This window comes from Desmodus rotundus, chromosome 4 (genome assembly GCF_022682495.2).
Source record: "Desmodus rotundus isolate HL8 chromosome 4, HLdesRot8A.1, whole genome shotgun sequence".
Lineage (NCBI taxonomy): Eukaryota > Metazoa > Chordata > Mammalia > Chiroptera > Phyllostomidae > Desmodus > Desmodus rotundus.
The window spans coordinates 145897162-145921804 of NC_071390.1; the positions used below are offsets into that span (position 1 = coordinate 145897162).

At 40.4% G+C, this 24643-nt stretch overlaps 1 protein-coding gene across 2 annotated transcripts in view; it reads left to right on the forward strand.

Moving 5' to 3' along the window:
• Positions 1-24643, forward strand: part of PDSS1 (decaprenyl diphosphate synthase subunit 1) — a 40909-nt gene that overhangs the window by 9644 nt on the left and 6622 nt on the right. Inside the window, exons 4-9 of one of the 2 annotated variants that reach the window (XM_053923388.1) lie at positions 165-295; positions 6162-6303; positions 9297-9408; positions 9504-9613; positions 19983-20063; positions 20158-20271. In XM_053923388.1, the coding sequence (XP_053779363.1) occupies positions 165-295; positions 6162-6303; positions 9297-9408; positions 9504-9613; positions 19983-20063; positions 20158-20271 (690 nt within the window). Of the gene's footprint in view, positions 1-164; positions 296-6076; positions 6304-9296; positions 9409-9503; positions 9614-19982; positions 20064-20157; positions 20272-24643 lie in introns of those variants that run through there. The other variant, XM_045184151.2, reaches the window with a different exon arrangement.

Sequence of the window (24643 nt, forward strand, 5' to 3'; positions counted from 1 at the left end):
AGCCAGGTTTTTCGCCATGCCACATAGGAACCTTTTTCAACCGACTGTTGACTTTCTCAATTAAAATGAATACACTGAAATCAAATCCAAGTTTCAAAAAAGAAATCTTGTTGCCTTTCTATTCAATTATGATGCTACGTTGACACAGAGAAACTTTATTTCAGGAACTACTCATATCTCCAACAGAACTTAAGGAAATGTCTGAATACTACTTTGATGGAAAAGGAAAGGCCTTTCGACCAGTTATCGTGGTGCTAATGGCCCGAGCGTGTAACATTCACCATAACAACTCCCGGTGAGTCATTTACTTCACTCCTCTGTTATATCATATTTGGCGGGTCCTCCTTTCTGAGGCTACCACTTAGTTTCCTGTCTGTGCCTAGATAGCATTACCTAAGAATTCAGTTTGTGGTGAGTAGCTTCTGCTTGGAGTCACTAAGGCCATTCTGGAATCTGGTCTGGACACCTTCCTTTTCCACCTTTTTCATGTCCATAGAAGAACAAGTTCAGCTGCAAACAGGCATTTTAGAAAGAAGTCTAAAAGCCAAATGCAGTTTTCTTATTCAGAAGGAAAGGCTACCAGGATGTATGCACACATGTAATCATTTTCCACACGGGTCCATTAGTCCAGAGGTGGGTGGTTATAAAGTGATAAGCTTTGCCGTAATTCTGGGCACCTCACTCATCAGTGCCTGCCTTCCTGTGACTTCTGGAAATGTGCCAAAGGGAAATCTTCTTTTTTTAAAAAAGGTATTTTGACTGTGGCCCTCAACTTTTGTGTTTTGAATATATTTTTTAAATTTTTTAAGATTTTATTTATTTATTTTTAGAGAGAGGGGAAGAGAGGAAGAAAGAGAGGGAGAGAAACATCAATGTGCTAGAAAAACATCGATCAGTTGCCTCTTGCATGCTTCCAAACGGACCTGGCTGGCAACCCCCGGCATGTGCCCTGACCAGGGATCGAACTGGTAACCTTTTGGTTCACAGGCCAGTGCTCAGTCCACTGAGCCATAGGGAAAATATGTTTAAAATTTTAAAATATTAAAGCAACTGCAATGTTTAACATTAGAAGAAATCCTAAAAGGAAAGAGGATGTACCCATTTTGCCTCATGTAGCCATCTTTGCCATTGCCTCTACCTGCCCCCCTCTTGTACTCAGTCCTTTATAAATAATTTTGAGTTCTGCTTTGTTTGAAGTCTTTACCATTTTGCTGGAGTGTCTTCAGTTATTTTTACATCACGTGATCTATTGATGAAAATTCCAGTAGACCATAATGTAATTACACATTTCCCTAATGTCGAGCATTTGTGTGCTATTCCCTTTTGTCAATAGATAGTATTTTAAGGAATGCCTTTGTCAGCACTAAAGTTAAGGATGCTGTCAGAGTGGGCATCAGGTGTTTCTGAGTGTGCGTTCCCCTCTACCTCCTGCCGCTGCATCCCACTCCCCAGTTCCAACACAGCTCACCGTGCTCAGGGGCGCCTCCCAATCACCTGAGACTTTCAAAGAGCTCCCAGTATAGTTTGGACAAGCAGTGAAGTTTCTGGCAGTGACCTTTTAACCATCATCAGACTCATTTTGTCTCCACTTAGAAGGCAGAGCAGCAGAAATGCTCCCTCTGAACCAAACTTGAGTACATCTCATGTGGTCTAGAGCAGGGTTTCTCGGTGTGGGCACAGTGGACAGTTTGGGCCACATCATAAGTTGTGGTGGGTGGGGTTGTCATGTGCATTGACAGAGGCCACAGTGGCACCCCTGCCCTCTACCCACTAGGTGCCATTAGTGCCCCTCCCCCAGGTGCTGACAACCAAAAAGGCCTCCAGACACTGCCAAATGTCCCCTGGGCAACAAAATCATCCTTGGTTGAGAACAACTCATCTAGGCAGGATGTGTGTTTATATTTTAAGTTTCTTTGATTAGTACATAATACAGTTGGTGCCCTCAGAGATAACATGGAAAGGAAAATGTTCCACACTGCTCTAACTCCTGTCAGCTGTTGTCCCAATAGGTGAAAGTTTTTTCAATTTGCTTTACTGACCTGTATAAACTATTGATTGTAGAAAACATGGGAGAATATAGCACAGAAAAAGCATTGCTAGTTCAAAAAAGTAAGTCCAAGACTGCCCTCTCCAGGAATGTTTTGCTGCAGTGTCGTTCTCCCCATCAGCAATCAGAGCAGGAAGGCCCTGTCCAGCATTGGGCTGTGAGTTGTGATGGAGGCAGACGTTTGGGTAGTACAGTATCCCGGCTGCGTTACTCTCCAAGCCCCAGGTTCTTGAGAATAAGGACCATCCTAAGGTCCCTCCCTAAGGATCCACTGGAACAGGCTCTTAATGAGCTAATAAACATCTAGCTGTTAGTTCCATGCCACTTAAAGCAAGAAAGGGTTGGGGGGAGCTTCTGGAAAGCTGGGCCAGGTGTGGTGTTCCTTGTTGAGAAAGACAAGGGCAGTATGGGTCGGGCAGAGCAGACCAGAAGGTTAGGAAGAACACGTTCCGCCCTCAGTGCTTCAGGGACCCAAACTTGTAGCAAGTCTATTCAGTTGCATATAAAGATAAAACTTGTTTGAGTCTGTATGGATATATTGTTGAGCATGCTGAAAATGAAATGTGGACTTTTATCAGGGAACATTAGGGAAACGCAATTCACATCCTGAGAATTGAATAGAGAAAGACAGAGAGAAACTTCATTTGCATTTTTAAAAAATCTTCAACCTAGGAATTTAGATTTGTTGATTTTAGAGAAAGGAAGGGAGAAAGAGAAAGAAACATCAGTACGATAGAGAAACATAGATCGGTTGCCTCCTGTATGCGCCCTAGCTGGAGATCAAACCTGCAACCTTTGGTGTAACGGACACACTCCAACCAAGTAAGCCACCCAGACAGGGCTCATGTGCATTTTAACTAATGAGTTTCTTCAGAACGGATCTGATGAAGTTCTGTTCACATTCTTTCAAACTCATATTGATGCGGAAGATAAGAGGAAAGAAGGGTCTCCCTCCCATGTCTGTGTTTCTCGGAGCAGGTGAGCCTCTCTGCTCTTGGGCTGTGAAGAGACTTGGGAGGGTCCTCAGCACAAGACCTCTGAACCGATGCCCCCAACCTTCAGGTCACCTTTAGGAGAAGACAGACTCTCGTTCCATTTTCCCACCCTTTATAGCTGGTGCAGCAGTGGGCCAGCAAAGGCTGAGCCTATACCAGAGCTTCTTAAGAAAAGCTTCCATTTGACTTACAGTAAATTAAATGAATGCTCCCACTAGACGGAGCTGTTCCCCAACCTTTGTGCATCAGAATCACCTGGCATGCGTTTTAAAAATGCAGATTCCTGAGCCCCACCATTAGAAATTCTGATTCACCGAGTCTGAGCCTCAGTCTGCATTTTAAAGAGGACTGGTTCCGACATGGTGGACCAGGGATAGATGTGTAAGAAACACTGAGTTTGTCAGAGTTCCAACAAGCAAAATGAAGTACTTATTTTTAGAATTGTCAGGAGAGATAAACAGAAGAACATTTGAAGTAGAAGTAGAGCCTTTTGTATACCACTTGAGAACTCTGTTCATATATAACTTCCAGATTTGGGAATGAAAGTTTCTCTGTCTCTATTGTTACAGTGAAATTTTTGAACTTTTAAAATACATTTGCATGCCTCCTTTATTCCAAACCATGTAATACATTGCCTGGGTTTGATTTTTTTTTTTTTTTAATAGACAGTTTGTCCTCGCTGGGAGTTTACTTGTAATTTGTTTCAGACTTCACGTTATGTATTATGTAGTATGAATAGGGAGAAAAGGTATTTTTTTAAATCATATGTAAGCTGGATGAGGTGTATGAGGGAGGTCATTATGTTATTACACCTTCTTTTATCTATGCTTCATATTATTCATCATAAAAGTCTTGATTTTAAATCTAGTGAAAGAAAGACAGATGTGCTGCGGGTACGAATCACGCCATGCTCTTGCTGGTGTGCTGTACAGAGGACACGGCCAGCCCGCAGGGTGCGGGGCCTCCTCTTCTCACGTGGGCTCGCCGGCCTGGCTTTTCTTAGCGCCTCTCCAAGAAGCTGGGAGGGTGTAGCAGCTAGTTCACGGCAGGAAGTAGAAATGGTGCCCAGCTTCTTGAAGGCACGACTCAGTTGGCACTTTGGAGAGTTCGTCTTAAAGATCGTGTGAGATTTTTCTGTAGTCTGTACTTTTCAGTTATGTGCCCCACCATTCTGCTGTGCTCTGCATAAGCAGTGGCAGGATTTTCCTGATACAAGCTGACACACAGTAAGACCTATTTGTGTAGGGAAGAGTACATTAGATAAAATTATAAAGCATCTAAAATGCAACGTTTGTTCTACATAGGGGCTATGTCACAATGCCAGATAACATTCTAAGCAAGACTCTTTTTTTCATCTGTCAAGAATTTAGCCATGCAAAATGGCATTTTCATATACTCACAGTGTCTATGAAATTTAAAAATATTTAAAGAAATCTTTGTTGTTTTAGTATCTTCACAAAACCTCTAGTGTCCCAGTGAGGAACCCCTGTCTGCTAACGTAGTTTGTGGTCGTGGAAGTGGTACCCAGTGTAGGAATGCATGAGACAGGCTAGAGGCTTTAACAGGGTTTTTAAGGTAAGTTCCACTACTAACCAGTAGAAAGTATGTATTTTGTTAGACCAAAATCCAACTGAGAAAATATTCTAAAAAATAGCCTTTGTATTAAAAAACAAAAACAAAAAACTGTAAAAGTCTGTATCTTTTCCTGTGCATTCAATTCAAATAAGATAGGGCCCAATAAATATATCTGAAAAATACTTAAGGTCCAAGCTTCCCACGATAGCCTCTGGGGGGGTCTCACCTAGCGATTCAGAACAGGTGCGTAGAAGCCACCTGAACCTCCATTCTGTCATTTAAGACAGTGGTTTTATACAGAGACTTGTCCCTACCCTCCTTGCTTTACTCTTTCCCTCTTGAAAGAATGTGTTGTGATCTGGAAGTATTTAGAACTGTTGTGATTGTAACATGTTAATAAATAGTGAGCAGCACTTTACAATTGATTTCCGAGCTAAAAGCTGTTGGAAGGTTCTGAGGTTTAGTTCTAAAATCTTAGGTCATAGGAGCCAGCAAGCCATCATATTACACAGTTCTATTTAAAGCAAGATCAGGAGATGTTTTCGTGCTGATTTCGTGTTTGTAGGTAAAGTCCAGCATCTTTAACGTAGCTACACTTCATTTTTCATTGCTTTCTGCCGGGTCTCAGGAATCAGAATGAGCACTTGTATCTTTTCCATCTGTTCACATTAGGTTTTTCAAGAAAAAGTCATATTTTAGCATCACTTTTCTCCCCTCTAAGAGATGACTTGATGATATTTGAAAAGTAAGCTATTGAAGTAAGTGAAGTATTTGGTTAACGGGTTTGAGTCAGGTATATGTTCTGGGTTCAAAGAATTCAGTGGACTATTTCCCCAGTGTGATTTTCTTGAAATTCAGTTTTTAAAAACTCTCATAGATGATGATGGCGATAATGAGGATTAAAAAGGAACTGGGGGCCTTCCCTTTCACCCGTAAAACTCAATATCTACGTATCTTCTTGAGAGTGTTTATCCCATAGTTGGTTTAAATCTGGGAAATGAAAGTAGAAATTTCTAATGTAAAGTTTAAATACAAATCAGAAGAAAGTTTTAACCAAAACTCTCTCTTGGTTATCGAGGTCTTCTTACTAAACAGTTAACAGCATGAAAAACTTTGAAGATAGTGACTGCGGGTTCTCTAGTAACACTTTTTTAGAATGCTTCTCACCTGTCTTCCCCTCCACACCTGAAATTTAATTGTAACCTAACTGTAAACTTGACAACTGACCGAGACCACTAGTGTAAGACGGAAAGATGATTTTTCAACCTGATGGCCAGATATCTGTGATGTTTTTCTTTTTGTTGTTAACCATACAAATTCTATTTCTTAATTAATGTGATGTCCGTAAAACATAATCTTAGCATAAAACGAAATGTAATCCTAGTGATAGAAATGTCTCTGTAGGGAAGCCAGAGTTTTTCTACGGTTTCTCTTAGAGAAATAAAATTCTTTGTCCTAGATCTGATGTCCAGTTTTCACAAGATGATTGCTGAGAAGGTTATAGGCGGCGTCTCTGTTAAAAAGCATTACTTTCTGTTAACTAGAGATGTGCAAGCCAGCCAGCGCACCATAGCCTTAATTGCAGAAATGATCCACACCGCTAGTCTGGTTCACGACGATGTTATTGATGATGCAAGTTCTCGGAGAGGAAAACACACAGTTAATAAAATCTGGGGTGAAAAGAAGGTATGTTTGTTCTTTGTTTTGTTTTATCTTTCTTACCAAATCACACACTCTTTGGATTGCATTTATTTTTCAGATTTGTCTCATTAAAAAATTATGCTTCCTCAAATGTGGTCTTCCAACTTTCAGAATAGTATTCATGTCTTATCTTTATACAGATATTTGATGATAGATAATACCATAGAAAAATAAATAGTATTTCTGGTTATTCTCTGTTTTCTATAGAATTCCTTTTGATTATAAGGGAAAAAATTTCTGTAGTTTTCCAAAAATCATATTTCATGTGGAATCACACATTGTACTTTTGGGCTCAAATTCCTCAGATTCAGTTTAGTTCTAGAACCACTTATTGACTGCAATGTGTAAGAGTGTTATGAAACTTTTTAAAAACTTAAGTAAATAAAAGTTTTAAAATAACAAATTCAAAAATTATATATTTTTGAATATATAATTTTCCAAAGAGTCCCAAAGGTACTCTTACACAACAAAGCCAAGGATATTAGAGCAAAAGCAGCATATGAAGATAACAATTAACATATATTTCTTCTTTTAGTAAGGCCGGTCAGAGGACAGCAGGAGCCAGGCACGATCAACATGTGAGCGAGCAGTATTCATATCTTCTCTTTATACAGATATAAAGAGAATGTATACGATGAAAATGTTACAGTAAAAATGTTACCTTTTGATATAGAGGCTCTATAATTGGGATTGGTTCATATGCTGTATCTATATTTTAAAACATTTCTATATTATTTTATTATCATTTCTTTAAAAGGGTGTGCAAAGTGGAGAATTTTGTTTGAGAGCATTTAAATCACAGTTGAAGAATGGGAATGCAGTTGAACAAATAAAAGTGAAGGTGTGCAGGCCTGCTGGGAGCAGCCGCCTCCCAGCTCACACGCGCCTCCATTGGCCACCCTGGCAGGCTGGGGCACAGCCTAAACACTAATGCGAAAGGTTTCCTCTCCACGCTTTCTGCTCGCTCACATGTCGATCGTGCCTGGCTCCTGCTGTCCTCTGATTGGCTTACTAAAAGAAGAAATATATGTTAATTATCTTCACATGCTGCTTTTGCTTTAATATCCTTGGCTTTGTTGTGTAATTGAGTCCTTCCATTTTACTTGTAAGGTTTTTATTTCAAATTTTACAGAAAAGGTTTTGTGTTCCAGTGACAGAAGTCTATACCTTAGAACGTTGGTAAAGAGAGGGTAGAGTTTTGTTTTAGAAAAGTCATAGGTAACTTTATGACGTCTCCTGCAGTTATCTGTGTGTGTTCAGGGCCTGTCTGTCCTAAAGCCTTATTTGAGCTCTTAGGCAAGGAAGAGGATTAAGAGAACAAATTAAGGTCTTCTCCTTGACCAGTCCCCTCTGGGACTGCCTCCACTTTTGGGGCCTCTTTCTGGGTGTGGTTGAAAAAAATGTCTTTCCCGCTGCCCTCTGCCTCCTTGAGGTGTGAGACTGCTCTGCCTGCCCTGCACAGGGCCACCTGCCAGTCTCCTCCCCTTTTCTGCCTCTCAATCAAAACTACTGTATCAGCCCTGGCTGAGTAGCTCGGCTGGTTAGAGCACTGTCCCCATACACCAAGGTAGGGGTTTGACACCCTGTCAGGGCACATACAAGAAACAACCAACGAATGCGTAAATAAGTGGAACAACAAATCGGTGTTTCTCTCTCTCTGTCTCTCTCCCCCTCTCTGCCCCTCTTTCTTCCTCCCTTCCTCTGTCTCTAAAAATCAGTAATAAAAAGAAAAGCTACTATGATATCAATTTTAAGAAAATCCTATTCACACAGCAACTCCTCTATGAGCCCCCATTACCCTGCTGGGGGTCACCAGCCCCACCTTCCTTTAACCCCTCACTTCACCCAGCCCCAATCTAGTGGCTTCAATTCCATATGCTGGAACTTTTGGCCTCTAGGATCCCCAGGGGAAAGAGGTAAAAGCCTAGAGATCTGAGCCCTCCGCTACCAATGATGTAATATAGATGGGTCTCTGTGTACACACGTGTCATAATTATAAAATGATGGTTAATTGATAAACATAGTGAACATCACTAATTTTAGATACCAGAGAACCAACAGACAATATAAACTTAAAATGTGGTTTAAAAATTCTATGAAGTAAAATTTCTATGAACTTAAGCATTCATAACTAGTTACTCAGTAACATAACACTTAGGCATATCTTTCAGTATGCAAGTTAATGTATTTCATTATAACATATAATTCAGTTATGTCTACTTTATAATTAATTGCAAATACAGTATGGACATTTACTCACAGTCTAAAGAAAACTGGAAAAATATTACGTAGTGTTAAGTGAAAGAAAAACGTTGTGGGTAGGAATGAGAGTGTAACATACTGCAGAGACCATTGCCCAGATTCCTTGGTTTAGTTATTGAGGAAAGTGTGTATTGTGCCCTGCAGTGGGGTAGGCTAAGTCCTCTCTGGGATAATTCCCAGCCTGAGCCATCGAGGAGTTCAGGAAATAGGAAGTTACTGATTGAGGGAAAGTGTGCAGACAGCATTGTGTGTGTGACTAGTGCTCTGCTCCCAGAGAAGAGAGGCATCTAATCAGACTGAGGGATCTGAGTGGACTTCCTGGAGGTGCCATCTGAGCTAATTATGCAAATGAGTGCTAGCTGAAGAGAGGGAAGGACTTTGGAGGCAGAAGAAGCCGGAAGTGCCTAAGCACAAGAAGATGGTTTTAGGGAGGATGAATGGTCCAGCACAACTAAACTGAAGGCATCTGCCTCTGGGTGGGGCCGGGGCCATCTCTGAAGTGGAGAGTTAGGCTGAGTAAGCTCTGAGAGCCAGTGCAAGTCAAACAATGTCCCAAGTCTGCTACTGAGATTTACAAAATCCTTCTGAGCAAAAAGAAAGGAAAACATCCAAGATGACCCCTTCCTCCCATTCTGTTTGTATCTTCTAAGAAATCAACTTCATTGTTGGTACCATTGCGCTGACACTTTTCTCTAAACTTTTTTTTTCTTTTCTAGGCTGTTCTTGCTGGAGATTTCATCCTTTCGGTAGCATCTATAGCTCTGGCACGAATTGGAAATACAACTGTTATATCTATTTTAACCCAGGTTATTGAAGATCTGGTGCGTGGTAGGTTAATTCTAACTTTTCTTCTGTTTTACTCCAAGTCAGAGTTAGCCAGGCAATAAACCCATGTCTCAAATGACCCTTTTCCTTCTTTATAGGTGAATTTCTTCAGCTCGGGTCAAAAGAGAATGAGAACGAAAGATTCGCGCACTACCTTGAAAAGACCTTTAAGAAGACCGCGAGTCTGATAGCCAACAGTTGTAAAGCAGTATGTACGTTCTGTCTTTTCTCGAGTTCTAAAAAAAAAAAAGCCTCACAGCTTTTTCTTGGAAGCTAATGCTCCCAGAAAATAATTCACTGAAGAATTTTTAAAATAGTAACCAAAACCCCAAGGGTCATTGAGAAAAGAATTAATCCCCAAACAGGGGAAAACCACTATGGTTTTCATATTTCTGTGTTCTTTTCTATGCAGACATTCAATTTTCATCATTCCCCCCGAGAGTTTAATCAAAATAACCTTTAGTCACTAAATCTAATTTTCAAACTATGTTACCTACCGGACAATTTATGAATAATTCTTCTCATGATGGTTGTCCCACACACTATTTCTGACATTTTTACCTTTAAAAAGTTATGAAGTGCTCTGTTCTTAAATATAATATTTACCCAGGAGAAAATGTGTAACTATAGTATTGGATTGTACTACTGATGTCTCCTTTTTTAGGAGTAATAGTTCCTCCCATTATTTTTTACATGAAATACAGACAAGCCATTTTCTTCCAGATATAAATTGTGAACCGTATCTTTTTTTTTTTCCTCAGCATTCTCCTTGGCCTTCCCACTACTCTGCACATACTTTTCTTTTTTTAAAAAAACTCAGCATTGTCTTTAATCTGTAGACTAAAATGTGGGGTGTTCAGTGCTACCCCATAAATAAGAGTTCTGTCCATGAAATTATCCCTGTAACATGCCTCAGCCTAACAGATGTAACAGATGAAACCAGGGCAAAAATAGTCCTTTGTAATTAAAGCAACAGGCAAGAATACCTATAAGGGGCAAATGTCAATTGCTGTCATGAAGCACTCTTTTTAATCTCATGAGAGAACATTTCTTTCATTGCTTTTAAAGAGAGAAAGGGAAAGAGAAACGTCAGTGTGAGAAATCGGTTGCTTCCAGTACGTACCCAGATCAGGGATCGAACCCACAACTTTTCAGTTATGGGACGATGCTCCAACCAACTGAGCCATGTAGCCAGGGCTGTCCTGACACACTCTTAACACAATTGCAGTTAAAGAGCTTTTCCTCATACCTCTCAGGTAAATAAAACTCCCTTGCCCATAGTGTCTCTATTTAGGAAAGTGTGAAGAAATGGATAATTGTGAACCAGAAAAGAATGAGAACATTTTCTTCCTAAATGAGACCTGTTTAAACCCTAAGGACTGTGAATTATGTAGAACATGCTGGCCACAATTTCAGCCACTTTTGTCTTTATTGAAAGGGCTATTTTTTTCACCAAGAAATTGCAAAATTTTTTTAAAAAGAGAGACCAATTAAAATATGATAGACACTGGAATGCCAACTAAAAGAATGACTTGTTTAAAATGGGCACTATGGCAGCCAGCCTTGGTTCACAGCTCGGCCTTGCCTGCGAACCCGCAAGCCCAAGAGCCATCTGCAGACCACTTTGTAGCTTATTCTGTGTGACCCAGGACAGAACACAGGTAGTGGCTGACCTTGGACATACTGACAGCAACCAAGGCTCAACTACAACAGGAAGATGTACACAGCCTACGCAGTGGGTACACCTGGAGTGCCGAGCTCGGGTAATAGAGGAGGCTGTACCCCTGGACCATACAGGACATCTACTACATTAGGCCACTCTGCCAAGCCTGGGAGATGGAGCAGCTCTATCCAACACATAGAAACAAACACAGGGAGGCTGCTAAAATGAAGAGACAAACAAACATGGCCCAAATGGAAAAAGAAAACAAAATTCTAGAAAAATAAACAAAATGGAAATAAACAATCTACTAGATGCAGAGGTCAAAATACTGGTTATGAGGACGCTAAATGAACAGTGAAGACCTTAACAACATAAAAAAGGACAAGTCAGAAACAAAAGACACACTAATTGAAATAAAAAACAATTTACAGGGAATCAACAGTACAGTGGATGAATCAAATCAGTATTTGGAATATAAGTAAGCCAAAACAACCAATCAGAACAGCAGAAAGAAAAAAAGAATCCAAAAAAAATGAGGATAGTGTAAGGAGACTCTGGGACAACTTTAACAGTACCAACATTTGCATCATGGAGGTGTGGGAAAGACCAATGAGACAGCAAGAAACTGGAAACTTACTTGAAAAAATGACGACAGAAAACTTCCCTAGCTCGGTGCAGGAAATACATATGCAAGTCCAGGAACCACAGAGTTCCAAACAAGATGAATCCAAAGAGGTCCACACCAAGACACATCATAATTAAAATGCCAAACGTTAGATACAAATAGAATCTTAAAAGCAGCAAGAGAAAAATCAGTTACCTACAAGGGAACTCCCATAAGACTCGATTGATTTCTCAAAAATTTTGCAGACTAGAAGGGAGTGTGAAGAAATATTCAAAGTGATAAAAAGCAAGGACCTACAACCAAAAATACTCTACCCAGCAAAGCTATTATTTAGAATCTAAGGATAGATAAAGAGCTTCCCAGACAAGGTAGCTAAAGGAATTCATCACCACCGAACCAGTATTATATGAAGTGTTAAAGTGTCTTCTTTAAAAGAAGATCAAAATTATGAATGATAAAATGGCAATAAATACATATCCATCAAAAATTGAATCTAAAAAACAAGCAGAACAGAAACAGAATCATAGATACAGAGAATGATTTGATGGTTGTCCAATGGGAGGGGGTTGCAGGTTGGGCAAAAAAAAGTGAAGGGATTAAGAAGTACAAATTGTAAGTTACAGAATAATCATGGGGATGTAAAATACAGCACAGGGAATAGAATATATATATATGCACATGATCCATGGACATGGACAACAGTGTGGGGATTGCCTGAGGAAGTGGGGAGGAGGATGGGGGGGGGGCCACAGGGGGAAAATTGGGACAACTGTAATAGCATAAAATATAATTTTAAAAAAGTAAAATTGGCACCATGCCCTTGTTGGGTGGCCCAGTTGGTTGGAGCATCATCTCATACACCAAAAGGCTGTGGGTTTCATGTGTCTGTCTGTCTGTCTGTCTCTCTCTCTCTCCATCCCTTCCTCTCTCTTTAAAATCAATAAACATATCCTTGGGTGAGGATTAAAAATAAATATAATAAAGTGAGCATCATAAAGGTGTTCCATTAATTGATAAGCAAAATTTCTGTGGAGATGAAGATCCGTCCTCATGAGGCATCCTAGTGTATTCAGTGAAACTCCTTGATGATCTCAGTGGCAGTTAGAAGCACTGCCAGGTGGAGAGGCTTTTGGAACTAGAAACACAAAGAATCATTGTCCGCACACAGCACACATCCCATAAGCACATAGCAGCAGCACCACCTGGCGCCAGAACAGGAACTAACGCACTCAGTGATCGAATCCGTGGAAGGGATCAAGGAGATGAGCCCAAGTCATCAAAGAAAGGTCCTAACTGTGGTCCATGTCCTTTGCTTAGGAAGTCAAAGACATCATAGCACACATATCAGTTTATAAAGAGCACCTAGTAGACAGTGGATGTGGATGTTAACATGGCTTGGCCCAATTAAAAATGAAATGTTTTATGCTGTCCACTAGGAGGCATGCTGGCATCATCCCAGATCTCCCCACTTACATGAGATTTACTCCTAAATTCTCTCAGTAAAAGTTTCTATATTTAAGTGCCTATGGGTAGAAGTATTCCAGAGGTGTTATTGTTTTCAAAATCGCTATTTTTATATAGCCAAGTATACAAATGCAAATATACATGGGGTCCCAAAGAATGCATGCAAGACAAATTAGAGATGCCAAAAGGAGGGGATAGAGAATTTAAAGAGATTATTACAGAATATCTAATGAAATTCCATGATGTTATGAAGTTAGAAGTAAATTTAGCAGCTTATAGTTCATTCTACTAAGGACACCATTTCTTCCACTATCCCTGTTTTTATCCACTCCTTGCATATTGTTAGAAATAGTATTCATATCTTTTTAAATACTATTTTATTCATTATGCTATTACAGTTGTCCCATTATTTTTCTCCCCTTTATTCCCTTCAGCCCTACACCTCCCTCCCACCAGCATTCCCCCACCTTAGTTCATGTCCATGGGTCTTACATATAAGTTCTTTGGCTTCTCCATTTACGATATATTCTTACCCTCCCCCTGTCTATTTTGTACCTACCAGTTATGCTTCTTATTCCCTGTACCTTTTCCCCCATTCTCCCCTCTCCCCCTGCCCACTGATAACCCTCCATGTGATCTCCATTTCTGTGGTTCTGTTCCTGTTTTAGTTGTTTAGTTAGTTTGTTTTTGTTGTTTTATTTTAGGTTCAGTTGTTAATTGTGAGTTCGTTGTCATTTTACTGTTCATAGTTTTGATCATCTTCTTTTTCTTAGATAAGTCCCTTTAACATTTCATATAATAAGGGCTTGGTGATGATGAACTCCTTTAACTTGACCTTATCTGGGAAGCACTTTATCTGCCCTTCCATTCTAAATGATAGCTTTGCTGGATACAGTCATCTTGGATGTAGGTTCCTGCCTTTCATGACTTGAATACTTCTTTCCAGCCCCTTCTTGCCTGCAAGGTTTGTTTTGAGAAATCAGCTGATAGTCTTATGGAAACTCCTTTCTAGGTAACTGTCTCCTTTTCTCTTGTTGCTTTTGGGATTCTCTCCTTCTGTTTAATCTTGGGTAATGTAATTATGATGTGCCTTGGTGTGTGCTTCCTTGGGTCGAACTTCTTTGGAACTCTGAGCTTTCTGGATTTCCTGGAAGTCTATTTTCTTTGCCATAATAGGGAATTTCTCCTTCATTATGTTTTCAAATAAGTTTTCAACTTCTTACTCTTTCTCTTCTCCTTCTGGCACTCCTATGATTTGGATATTGGAATGTTTAAAGTTGTCCCAAAGATTCCTAAGCCTCTCCTCATTTTTTTGAATTCTTGTTTCTTCATTATGTTCTGGTTGAATGTTTATTTCTTCCTTCTGCTCCAAATCATTGATTTGAGTCCTAGTTTTCCTCCCTTCACTGTTGGTTCCCTATACATTTTCCTTTATTTCACCTTGTATAGCCAACACTTTTTCCTACCATACTCAACCATTTCTGTGAGCATCCTCATTACCGGTGTTTTGAAGTCTGCATCTGATAGGTTAACTATCTCTTCATCACTTAGTTGCATTTTTTCTGGAGCTTTGATCTGTTCTTTCATTTGGGCCATTTTGTTGTTGTTGTTGTGGTGTGCCTGTTACATAGTAAAGGGTAGAGCCTTAGGTATTCTCCAGGGTGGGGCAACCCACCTTGCTGCGTTGTGGTGCTGTGTGTGTGGGAGGGGTCCAAACGGGAACAACTCCACTTGCTTGGCTCTCAACTGGCTTTCAGTTACTTCCCTCGCTACTCACAAGCAAATTGGGCCCTTCTGGTGCTGATTCTCAGGTGGGTGGTTTTGTGTACGTTCTAGGACCCTGTGGGTCTCTCCACGAAAGTCCCCTGTGAGGCCAGGGGTTTCTCCCACAACCTCAACCCCCACAGGTTTTTACAGTCAGAGATTTTGAGGCTTTGTTTCCCCATGCTGGAACCCTGGGTTGAATGGTCTGTTTTGCTCCCCAGTTGTTCCTCCCAGTTTATCCATATGCAAATATGGGACTGCCCAGTTTGCCAGCCACTGCCTTGCTCGGTCCTCCAGCCATCACCTTGACAGTAGTCTTCTCCACCCCGGCTGCCTGTCTCGGCACCTCCTACCAGTCTGGATGTATCTTTCTAACTCCTTGGTTGTCGGACTTCCATACGGTTCGATTTTCTGGCAGTTCTGGTTATTTTTGTTTTTCAATTTGTTGTCGTCCTTCTTTGGGTTGTGCAAGGAGGCAAAGTGTGTCTACCTATGCCTCCATCTTGGCCAGGAGTTAGAAATAGTATTCAAATCTGAGAGAGGGCTGTCTAGGATTGTTTGGTGACACTGATTAGTATTAAAATAGAAGCAGTCTTAAGTGATTGGCTATTTATGTATATACGTAGTGATGCTAGATACATTCTGTAGCTTACCAGTGAAGTATATGACTTGTTCTCCAGAAAATCTGATGGGAGTTAAGATCTGACAGGTCTGGTTGCCCATCCAGTGTTATTCTGACAGTGGCTGAGATGGGATTTGAACCAAGAACTGTACATAGTAATCCTGCATTTGTTTCCCCCCTTTACTTCCTGAAGGTATGTGAGTGCATGTGGCCTGGAGTCGGTAAGCCATCTTCCTATTGCTTTGTTTTCAAAGATACAGCCTTCCACTACAGATATTTAGGTGGTTATATTTGTAGAACACTCTACTTTTTAGCTATGATACTGTTATCTAGTGTAAAGATAGACCTGATTCAGATTTGCCAGTTGACTGTCATAACACATGGAAACAATTTTTTTCTGGTCCAAGATCTAATCCATGATCTCCTGTTGCATGTAGTTGTCATAAATCTTTACTCTCTTTTATTCTGGAACACTTCTTTTGTCCTACTACTAGTGATGTTGACTTTGGTCACTTGAGTAGGGTGATGCCTGCCATGTTTCTTCCCTTTCAAGTTCAAACTCCCAGTCTCTGGTTTTCGCATCTGTTTATAATTCTTCCTTGAGATAGTTATTACTAGGCTAGTTGCCAAATGAGTGTTTTCCTCCCATGACTGGCATGAGTGGGTTCCCTCCCATTCCGATGGAATAATAATTCCATTATTCCTCCACATCACATTCCTACAGTTGAGTCAGTATTTTATTTTAAGGAAGATTTTGCCTATATGGACTCTTGGATTGTTATTTTATTCTTTGGATTATAATACTTTGTTATTTGTATATTTTAGTGCTCAATTGTCCCATATTTGGCCAGCGGGGAAGGCCCTTTAAGCTGGTTCCTGTGTCCAGCTAACAGCACCCTATCATTCTTTCAGCACTTCTTCATCTTGTCCTTCCCAGCATTGGGACCCATCGTTTCCCCAAGGAGTCCTGGTGCCTTTTGGTGGAAAATGGTACTTAGAAACCAAGATCTGGGTGCTGAGCACTCCCAATGGACAGAGCAGGAAATACATGTCTGTATAACACATGTATGTGGATATGTGGATATCTTTCTCTACATTCACCTAAATTTATTCAAAACCATGAAGTAGCGTACCAATTGCTCCACAGCCATCAGACACGTCAGGATTCATTATTTACTCCAGCATTCTGTCCTTCCAGAATGCAGCTCCCTTCCCCAACCGTGAGAAAACTGGCTCCCCGTTCTCCACAATCTGGTTACTTCGCTCAATCCTAGACTATACCACAGGAGCTTAAAAATGAAAACTCACATTTCTTTGAAAAACAAACTGAGTAGCCAGAGTTCAGTGTTTGTTTAGTTTCTTTAGTCTGAGGATAATATAATCAAATTTCTGTCTTCGGTGTTATCTTTCTCCCGTTTCAGTGTGGCTGTGTTATTATTTGAATTTTAGTTGGGTGCTTTTTTATTCCATGTTAAGGGTTCCCTCCCATTCTTTCCATTTTGTTTTCTGGTTTTGAGCATGAAACATTAACATAGCTCCAGAAGTTAGAACTATACAGAAAGTGAACTGCCTCTCTTCCCCTTTATCCTGGTTCCCACTCCCCATCGTGTTCACCCACCCTATAAGAAACCAGTCTCATTAGTTTATGGTTCTTTTATACAAATGAGCAGATGTGTGTATGGTATTGCCCCGTCTTTCTTGCAACAAATAGTAGTATACTATACCACTTTTTTTTGGTTTGTTTTGCATTTTCACCTTGCTTTCTTCAGTTAACAGTATATTGTGGAAATGATTCCATGCTGATTTGTAGAATCTTCCTCATTTTTTAAACAGCTACATCGTATCTCATCGTGTGAACTTACCATGGTTTACTCAGCCACTCAGGCATTCAGGTTTCCAGTAGTTCACAATTACAAATACTACTACTACAATGACTGACCTTGTATAAATGTGTTTTTGTATTGCTAGATGTGTACCTTCCGGTTATATTTCAAGGTATTTATAGATGTTGTTTTGAGAAAAGGTCCCTCCACAAAGGTTGCACCATTGTGTCTTCCTACAGCAACTGGTGAGAATCTCTTGCTTCCTTCCCATCAGCCTCAGTGAATGTGTCATAACATGTCAGTTTTGCCAATCTGATGACAGATGAGTAGTGGTATCACAGTGGAGTGTTAATTTGCATCCCTCCTTTCTGAGTGAGGTCAAACATCTTTGCAGATGCTTAAGAGCCATTTTTATATCTTTAATTTTTGTGAATTGTCAGTCCATGTCTTTTGCCCATTTTCTGATGGATGTTTGGTCTTTCCCCCACCTCAGTCTTAAAGAGCTCTTCATATATTAAGAATATTAGCTCTTTATCTGTGATATTATGTTGCATCTGTTTTCTCCCAATATTTTCCGTTGGTTTTTGACAACAACCTGTTTTGATATTTTATGTTATGGTGGAGCTCCGGTAATCTCCACAATTTTTTAATAAATAAGTCTACAATACATCTATGTATCTATCAGAATACATATCTTAACTTACAATGGCACACACACTTCAGAGATGGAGATGCTTGATAAATATCAATTGCTATGGCCCTCCTAATCTTTTTGAGACAAGGCTCATGAGAATGTTACAGGAGGTGTGGCCCTCCCCAGAAAGATGCCCATGTGCACACCGTGGCCTGGCTGTAGACCTACCTCTGACAGCACAGCTTGCCAAGCTCTACTTTTTAACTTGATCCTACCCACTTCCAGAAAGACATGCAGCATCGCTCCTCTGGTGCCAAGAACAAACCACATTCCTTTCGCATCACCACACTTCCTATCTGGTTTTACATTGCTTCTGATTTCCTAGTTGTGATAGAACAGATCCAGACAGTGCTTACTTGGGTTGGGGAGTGGAGGTGAGGAGTGAGCTTTACACTGCAGTAGTTGAAATCTGAGCAGAAATGTCCCTTCACAGCCTGTAACGCAGAAGCTGCCCACTAAGAAGTAGCTTGGTTGTGGGTCAGCCACATGGGAGCTTCAAGCGGCAGTGCCGGCCTCAAGAGCTCTATGCTCATGTGGGCACATTATTTAAACCCTTGAAGTTTCCATTTTGCTGCCCACGAGAAGCAGCCTAACAAGGGAAGAGAATAGTCTCTGGAGCCGGTTTGAGTCCAAATTCGGATTCTAACAGAGGACCACAGAGGGAGAGACTGAAGTCAGGGACAGAGTTCTTTATCATCAGTGACCCATTATGGAAAGAAGACTGAAGAGCCCTATCTGGCTTTCTCAGGGGGGATCAATATAGATGCTTCCTCTCCACTGGGACAGATGTCTGTCCCTCCCCCGTTTGGGTTGTTACTGTCTTTGTTTCCTAAAAAACATGCCTGGGCCTGCTTAGCAGAGCTGCAGGACTACACTCAAGCGGCCAGTGCCAGCGAGTTTTTTGGCTTTATTTTATTTTTTATTTCATTTTATTTTTTGAGTTTTAAGAAAGACTTAGCTAAAAGTCTTATTTCTCCCCCACTGGAAAGGAAAAAAAGAAATATGGAGGAAACTGTAGGACAAGTGAAGATCCTCTGATAGTGAAAGAACAGTATGTCTGAAGCATGAGGCTTGAGGCTATTACAGACATGTCAAGAAATAACTGCATTTCAAAAATAAGTGAAATCACTAACTTATTAAAAGGACTACAAATAGGGAAACTCATATATGGCAGCATTGTGTGTATAATTATATTAGATGCCTATCCCTAGAATAAAGGCTAAATCAAAAGAAAAATAACAAATAAAGCCAACCATTGGGACAACTGTCGACTCCTAGAAGCCTGCATTTCCCATAGTGGGGTCTCTTTCGCATATCCAGAAGTTAACCTAACTTTTGTTTGGTTTTTCCTGAGCAGTGGGCAAGGGCTTATCCTGTGAAAGAAGGAACAGGATGGTTTCCTTAGAATTTAAGAAAACAACCTGAGACTGAAATCTTTTCATTAAAAACACAGGTACTGTTGACCCATGAATAACACAGGTTTGAACTGTGCAGGTCACTTATATGCAGATTTTTTTTTCAGTAAATACTAAAAATGTGTTTTCCTTATGATTTTCTTACCACTTTTCTCCAGCTTTATTGTAAGAATACAGTATAATACATATAACATGTAAAATATGTGTCAATCAACTGTTTACGTTATTGGTTACGCTTTGGTCAATAGTAGACTATTAGTAGTCAAGTTTTAGGGGAGTTAAAAGTTACATGGGGATTGACTGCCTGGGGGTCAGCACCCATACTCCCACATTGTCTGAGGATCAGTTGTACTTGTAACGTGTTTGGTTTCCCGATAGAAGTATTTCCTGGTTGTTCGTAATCTAGCCTCACTGCCTCTTAAGGAAACAGATGTGACTCTTTCCATGCAGTGGCTGCCTTACTTCTGCCTGCTAGCTGCTTTTCTGAGAATCCTCTTTCTGTTTCAGGTCTCTGTCCTAGGATGCCCCGACCCTGTGGTACATGAGATTGCCTATCAATATGGAAAAAATGTGGGAATAGCTTTTCAGGTTAGTCTGCTATGTGGCCTGTTAGTACAGTGGGAAGGGCGCACGTGATGTTGGGATGGTGGTGCTTACAACATTCCTTTTGTCCTTTCATCAGCTCATAGATGATGTATTGGACTTTACCTCCAGTTCTGACCAGATGGGCAAACCAACATCAGCTGATCTGAAGCTCGGGTTAGCCACTGGCCCTGTCTTATTTGCTTGTCAGCAGGTAGGTTTTACAGAAGTCCCTTTGTAGCCCTGCAGAACCTGTATCTTCCAGGCACAGCCAATGGGAAGGTGTAGATAAGGAGCAGTCAGGTAAGAGACCTCAGATCTAGATTTGATCCTGACTCTGTGACTGAGATTTTGGGGCCAGTCATTTTTACCTCTAAGTTTTATGTTTTCTTATCTGTAATACTGAGAAAATTACAACCTTCCTGCTAGGGTTGTTGTGAGCACTAACTGAGAAAATATTCATGGAGATACTTTGTAAATTAAGTGCTGTCTGCATTTAAGGTAGTATGATTATTTCCATGTATTTGGCACACTGACAAGGTGGTTTCCACATCTTGATTATAGGACTGGACTTTGGGTGTGCCTCAGAACCCCTTAAAAAGGCACAGGAAGGGCCTCCAAGCTAAGAAATTCTGAGAAATTCTCCAGTTCTAGAAGTTTAATGGGACTGTTTGCTGCTCTCAGAGAGCCTCGACCACTGCCTGAAAATGTCAAGAAGTCAGTGGAATGCACTGCTAGAACCACACAGTTCCCTCTTTCTCCAGATTGAGGGGCTGTCAAATTAAGGAAGTAAGTACAGCTGCCTTCACATTCTTAACATGGATGCAACGCTTAGGAAGCCTCAAAGATGCTGCAGTGATGTTCAAGGCAGACATTTTCAGAGCTGCTCTGGAACCCGGCCACATTGCTTTGGCTGTGCCAAATGTCATTTGGAGTAAGTGGGACACTGGCTGGTATTTGGACATCTTTTTAATAGATTTCATATTAGTACTGTTTAATTAATTATTTAGCAAAGCAGTAAGATGTTCATTATCATGCCATGAAATTAAAAATTAGCTCTTCAGTCTAAAATTTTAGTAACTTTTAGTCTTTCAGAGATTTTGCCGCTATTTCTCAAAATTTACCAAGATAAATCATCTTTCATAGAACTCTGTTTCCATTTGGATATTATAGAAATCAGTGACCTTGCTTTTGATCAGTTTCTGACCGAAAAAAGAGAGATCTGTTTTCCACTCTTCAGTAGAGCCATAACCAGGTCAGCTCTTACCAGAGTAGACTGATGGCTTGGGGGGCTGGGCCAGGTTATCTTGGGCAACACACTAGTGGACAACAGTCAGCTGACGAATGAGGGCTGTGAGATGTGGGAGCATTTTGTGGAAACATATGACCTCATTACTAGGCTCCATCCTCTCAGCATTTTGAGGCAGAGGTGAGAAGTGAAGGGCGCTATAAATGGGTCTTCTGTTGAGAGTCACTTACCAGCCCAGAATTCAAGAATGTTAATACATGTGCCAAGTTCTGACAAAAATTTATAAAATTCCCTTGTGCACATTAAAGCATGAGTGAGGAACACTTTATTTACCATTAACCCACCAAAAAAGCAGAGGATTCATGAGCCATGTAAAAGCAGACCTGAGATTAGAAAGATCAGTCGTTGGCTACTATCTATACAATTAGAAAAACTGATCTACTGCTCAGACCTTGGTTAGTAAATGTCGATAAGCAACAAGATGGACTGAGAGCCCCGAGATTCTGGCAGCCCACTAAAGATCTTTAGCTAGGCTCTCAGGTTACCAAGACGACTAAGGAACAGGCCTTTCCTAAAGCAGCTTACAGTCTACTGAAAAGCAATCTCAATTATAAAGAATTGTCATGAGCTCCATGGTACATGGTACCAAGTTAAAAGCCGAGTCCTACTTAAACCTTAAGGTAATTGAGAATGGATGCCCCTTTTGATTGTTTCACTGTGAACATATTTCAAAAGGAACTCATTAGCTTTCTTCGACACAGAGGAGTAATGACTATTTGTGCCTTCAGATATAGTGGGACAAAGTCAGGAGGCAAATGGACCGTTCCTACGTATCAATTTGTCAGTAATCTGCAAGAGATTGAAAAATGCTATTTTAAGAGAGAACAAGGAAAAGGAACAAAGCTTACAGTGCCCCAACCCACAGTTTTCTGTTTTACTGGGAAAACCCAGCATCACGAGGCACACACTCACCCTCACCAGACAGCACTTTTCCCATCTGCCCATTAGGCAATGGGAGAAGGAGCTGAAAGACATATTGAAGACTTAGAAAAGGGAACACAGAATGTGGCAGAGCAGGAAGTGACTCTGGACAGGACCTATTTGCTAAGTAGACTGATTGTTCTTTCTCGTGACACATGGGCCAAAAGTTAGTCAAATATGTATTTATAACTTGTTCTCAAATAAAACATCAAGTGTCGGCTCTGAGGATTACACTGTCAAAAAAGGGATTCTCTTGGCCAGAAATTTGTTTAGGGTAAAACAAGTTCCAAAAATAACAAAGAATGTGCAGTATCTCCACTTAATGAAAATACATTGTTTTCATAGTTTGCAAAGGATTCTTTTATACATTATCTCTAAGCTCACAAATCCTCTTTCATTGAAGGTATAATGACCATTTTACAAATAAGAAAGCGATGCTCAAAGTTGGCCAAAATTTAACATACGGTAAATGGCACAGCAAGCAAGTAAACACTCCAAGTCTTCTAAGACCAGTATTATTTCAGTACACAATGTAGTATTACTACCACTGCCAGAAAACCTAGTACCCTAGGAGCTTGTCTGGTTTCCTGGTCTTCCTATCACAGTAGGAACTGGTGTGCTGGCACTGAAAAAGCACGGCTGACACTCACAAGAGTCTCCATGTCAGCTTTCATTATTTGTGATTAACCTACCCGCTCAGTGGGGTACTCAGCTGTAAGATGTCTGTACTCTTTCCACAGGCAGGTGAGCTTTGTTTGCAGATTAGAAAAACCCGTATCTTGAACTTTTCCATTTGTGAACACCAAGTCTCAGTGGATCAAGAAAATCAACCTTGGGAAACAGCTTCTCCTTGTTGACATAGCATTGGGAACTTGGCATTTATTGGACCTAGCAACTTGATAGAAATTTCCTCTCTAGAATTCACTATTTTTGACATCTCTCTGAAGGGCTTTCTTGACAACAGCTGGTACAGAATGTTTAAGAAAAGTTGCAGCGTTTTTAGAGAGGTCCCAGTGACGCCAACATCCTTCCATAAACGTGTACGTGCTCTAAGAACAAAAACCTCATGTTAAACTTTAACGAGAATATAGGTCTCAGATTTTGAAATCTTCAGAAACAGAATGGAAGTGGTGTGTGTGTGTGTGTGTGTGTGTGTGTGTAAGTGTAACTACATTAGTGTGTTCTCAAATATCCTTTAAGAGATCTTTTCCTTTCTTCTGGTTCTCATCTTTATTTGCTAAGTCACCAGAGCTAAATGCCAGCCTGTAGCTGTACTTCCAAATGCCATCAACATCACCAGCCCCTGCACCAGCTGCACAGGCTTCTGCTGTTGTGACTTAAGAGTTACTCAAGTTTTTTTTTAAGCTTACTCCAATGTACTGATCACCTTATAGTTTAGTTTATGGTATAGTTTAGGTTTCACAGAGTTAGAATCTGATTCATCCATAGCTGGTTTTCCTACTCTTAAAAATAGAGACTGAGAAACTCACTTCTCACAAAATCTGCAGGAAGGCAACTGTTCTTCCTGTTATGTTTCTCATTTCTTCTCTACATACACATGAAGGGACAGAGGAGTGTCAGGGGAAGAGTTTGATATTTGCATAGTAAATCTGAACCCTGTACATGTCTCAAAGGGTGGAGATATTCACACTCAATGCAAATTTTTTTCAAATTCTCCTTTCACAATGCTTTTTATAGTAAAAGGAATCAAAAAACCATCCAATCTACACATTTTACCACACTTGGTAATGCAGAAAAAGCTCATGGCTATAAACAAGATGATGGTACCAGATGCCCAGGACATTGTCACATCAGCTTTGAGGATACCACCTTTTAGAAACCCAATCTTGGAATGAGGTATTAATAAACTTAAGACAAATGCCTTTTAACCACTGTTAAATTTTGTGGTTAAATTGTTTTACCACTACCGTTGACTGATTTGAGCTTCCCTGATTTGTTTCCCTGTAAACCTTAAATCATTTGATTCTTAAAACACCAGTAACTAAAGCAAATTACTGGTTTTCATTAAGAACTAGTCAGTTGCTGGCTCTTTAAATATTATGAGCGTGTTCTGACACATACTTTGCTCTGAAAGGAACATTCTTAATTCTTCATCTGCCATCATCTGGTTGAGGTCTGTCTGTGTGTCCTATTTTTAGTTCTGGGATTACTAATGCTGTGGTGGTGGTTGCAGGGTAACAACTCATTTCACCCATCAGGCTCACCGCCAGGGAAAAGCTGGCAACTGCTGTAAGCATTGACGTGTCCAAACCCAAACACATTATCTTACCTCATGCTGGTGGAGCTACCAGATTTGAAGTCCTGTAGTTCAGCTCCTCCGTGACACAGATGAGGT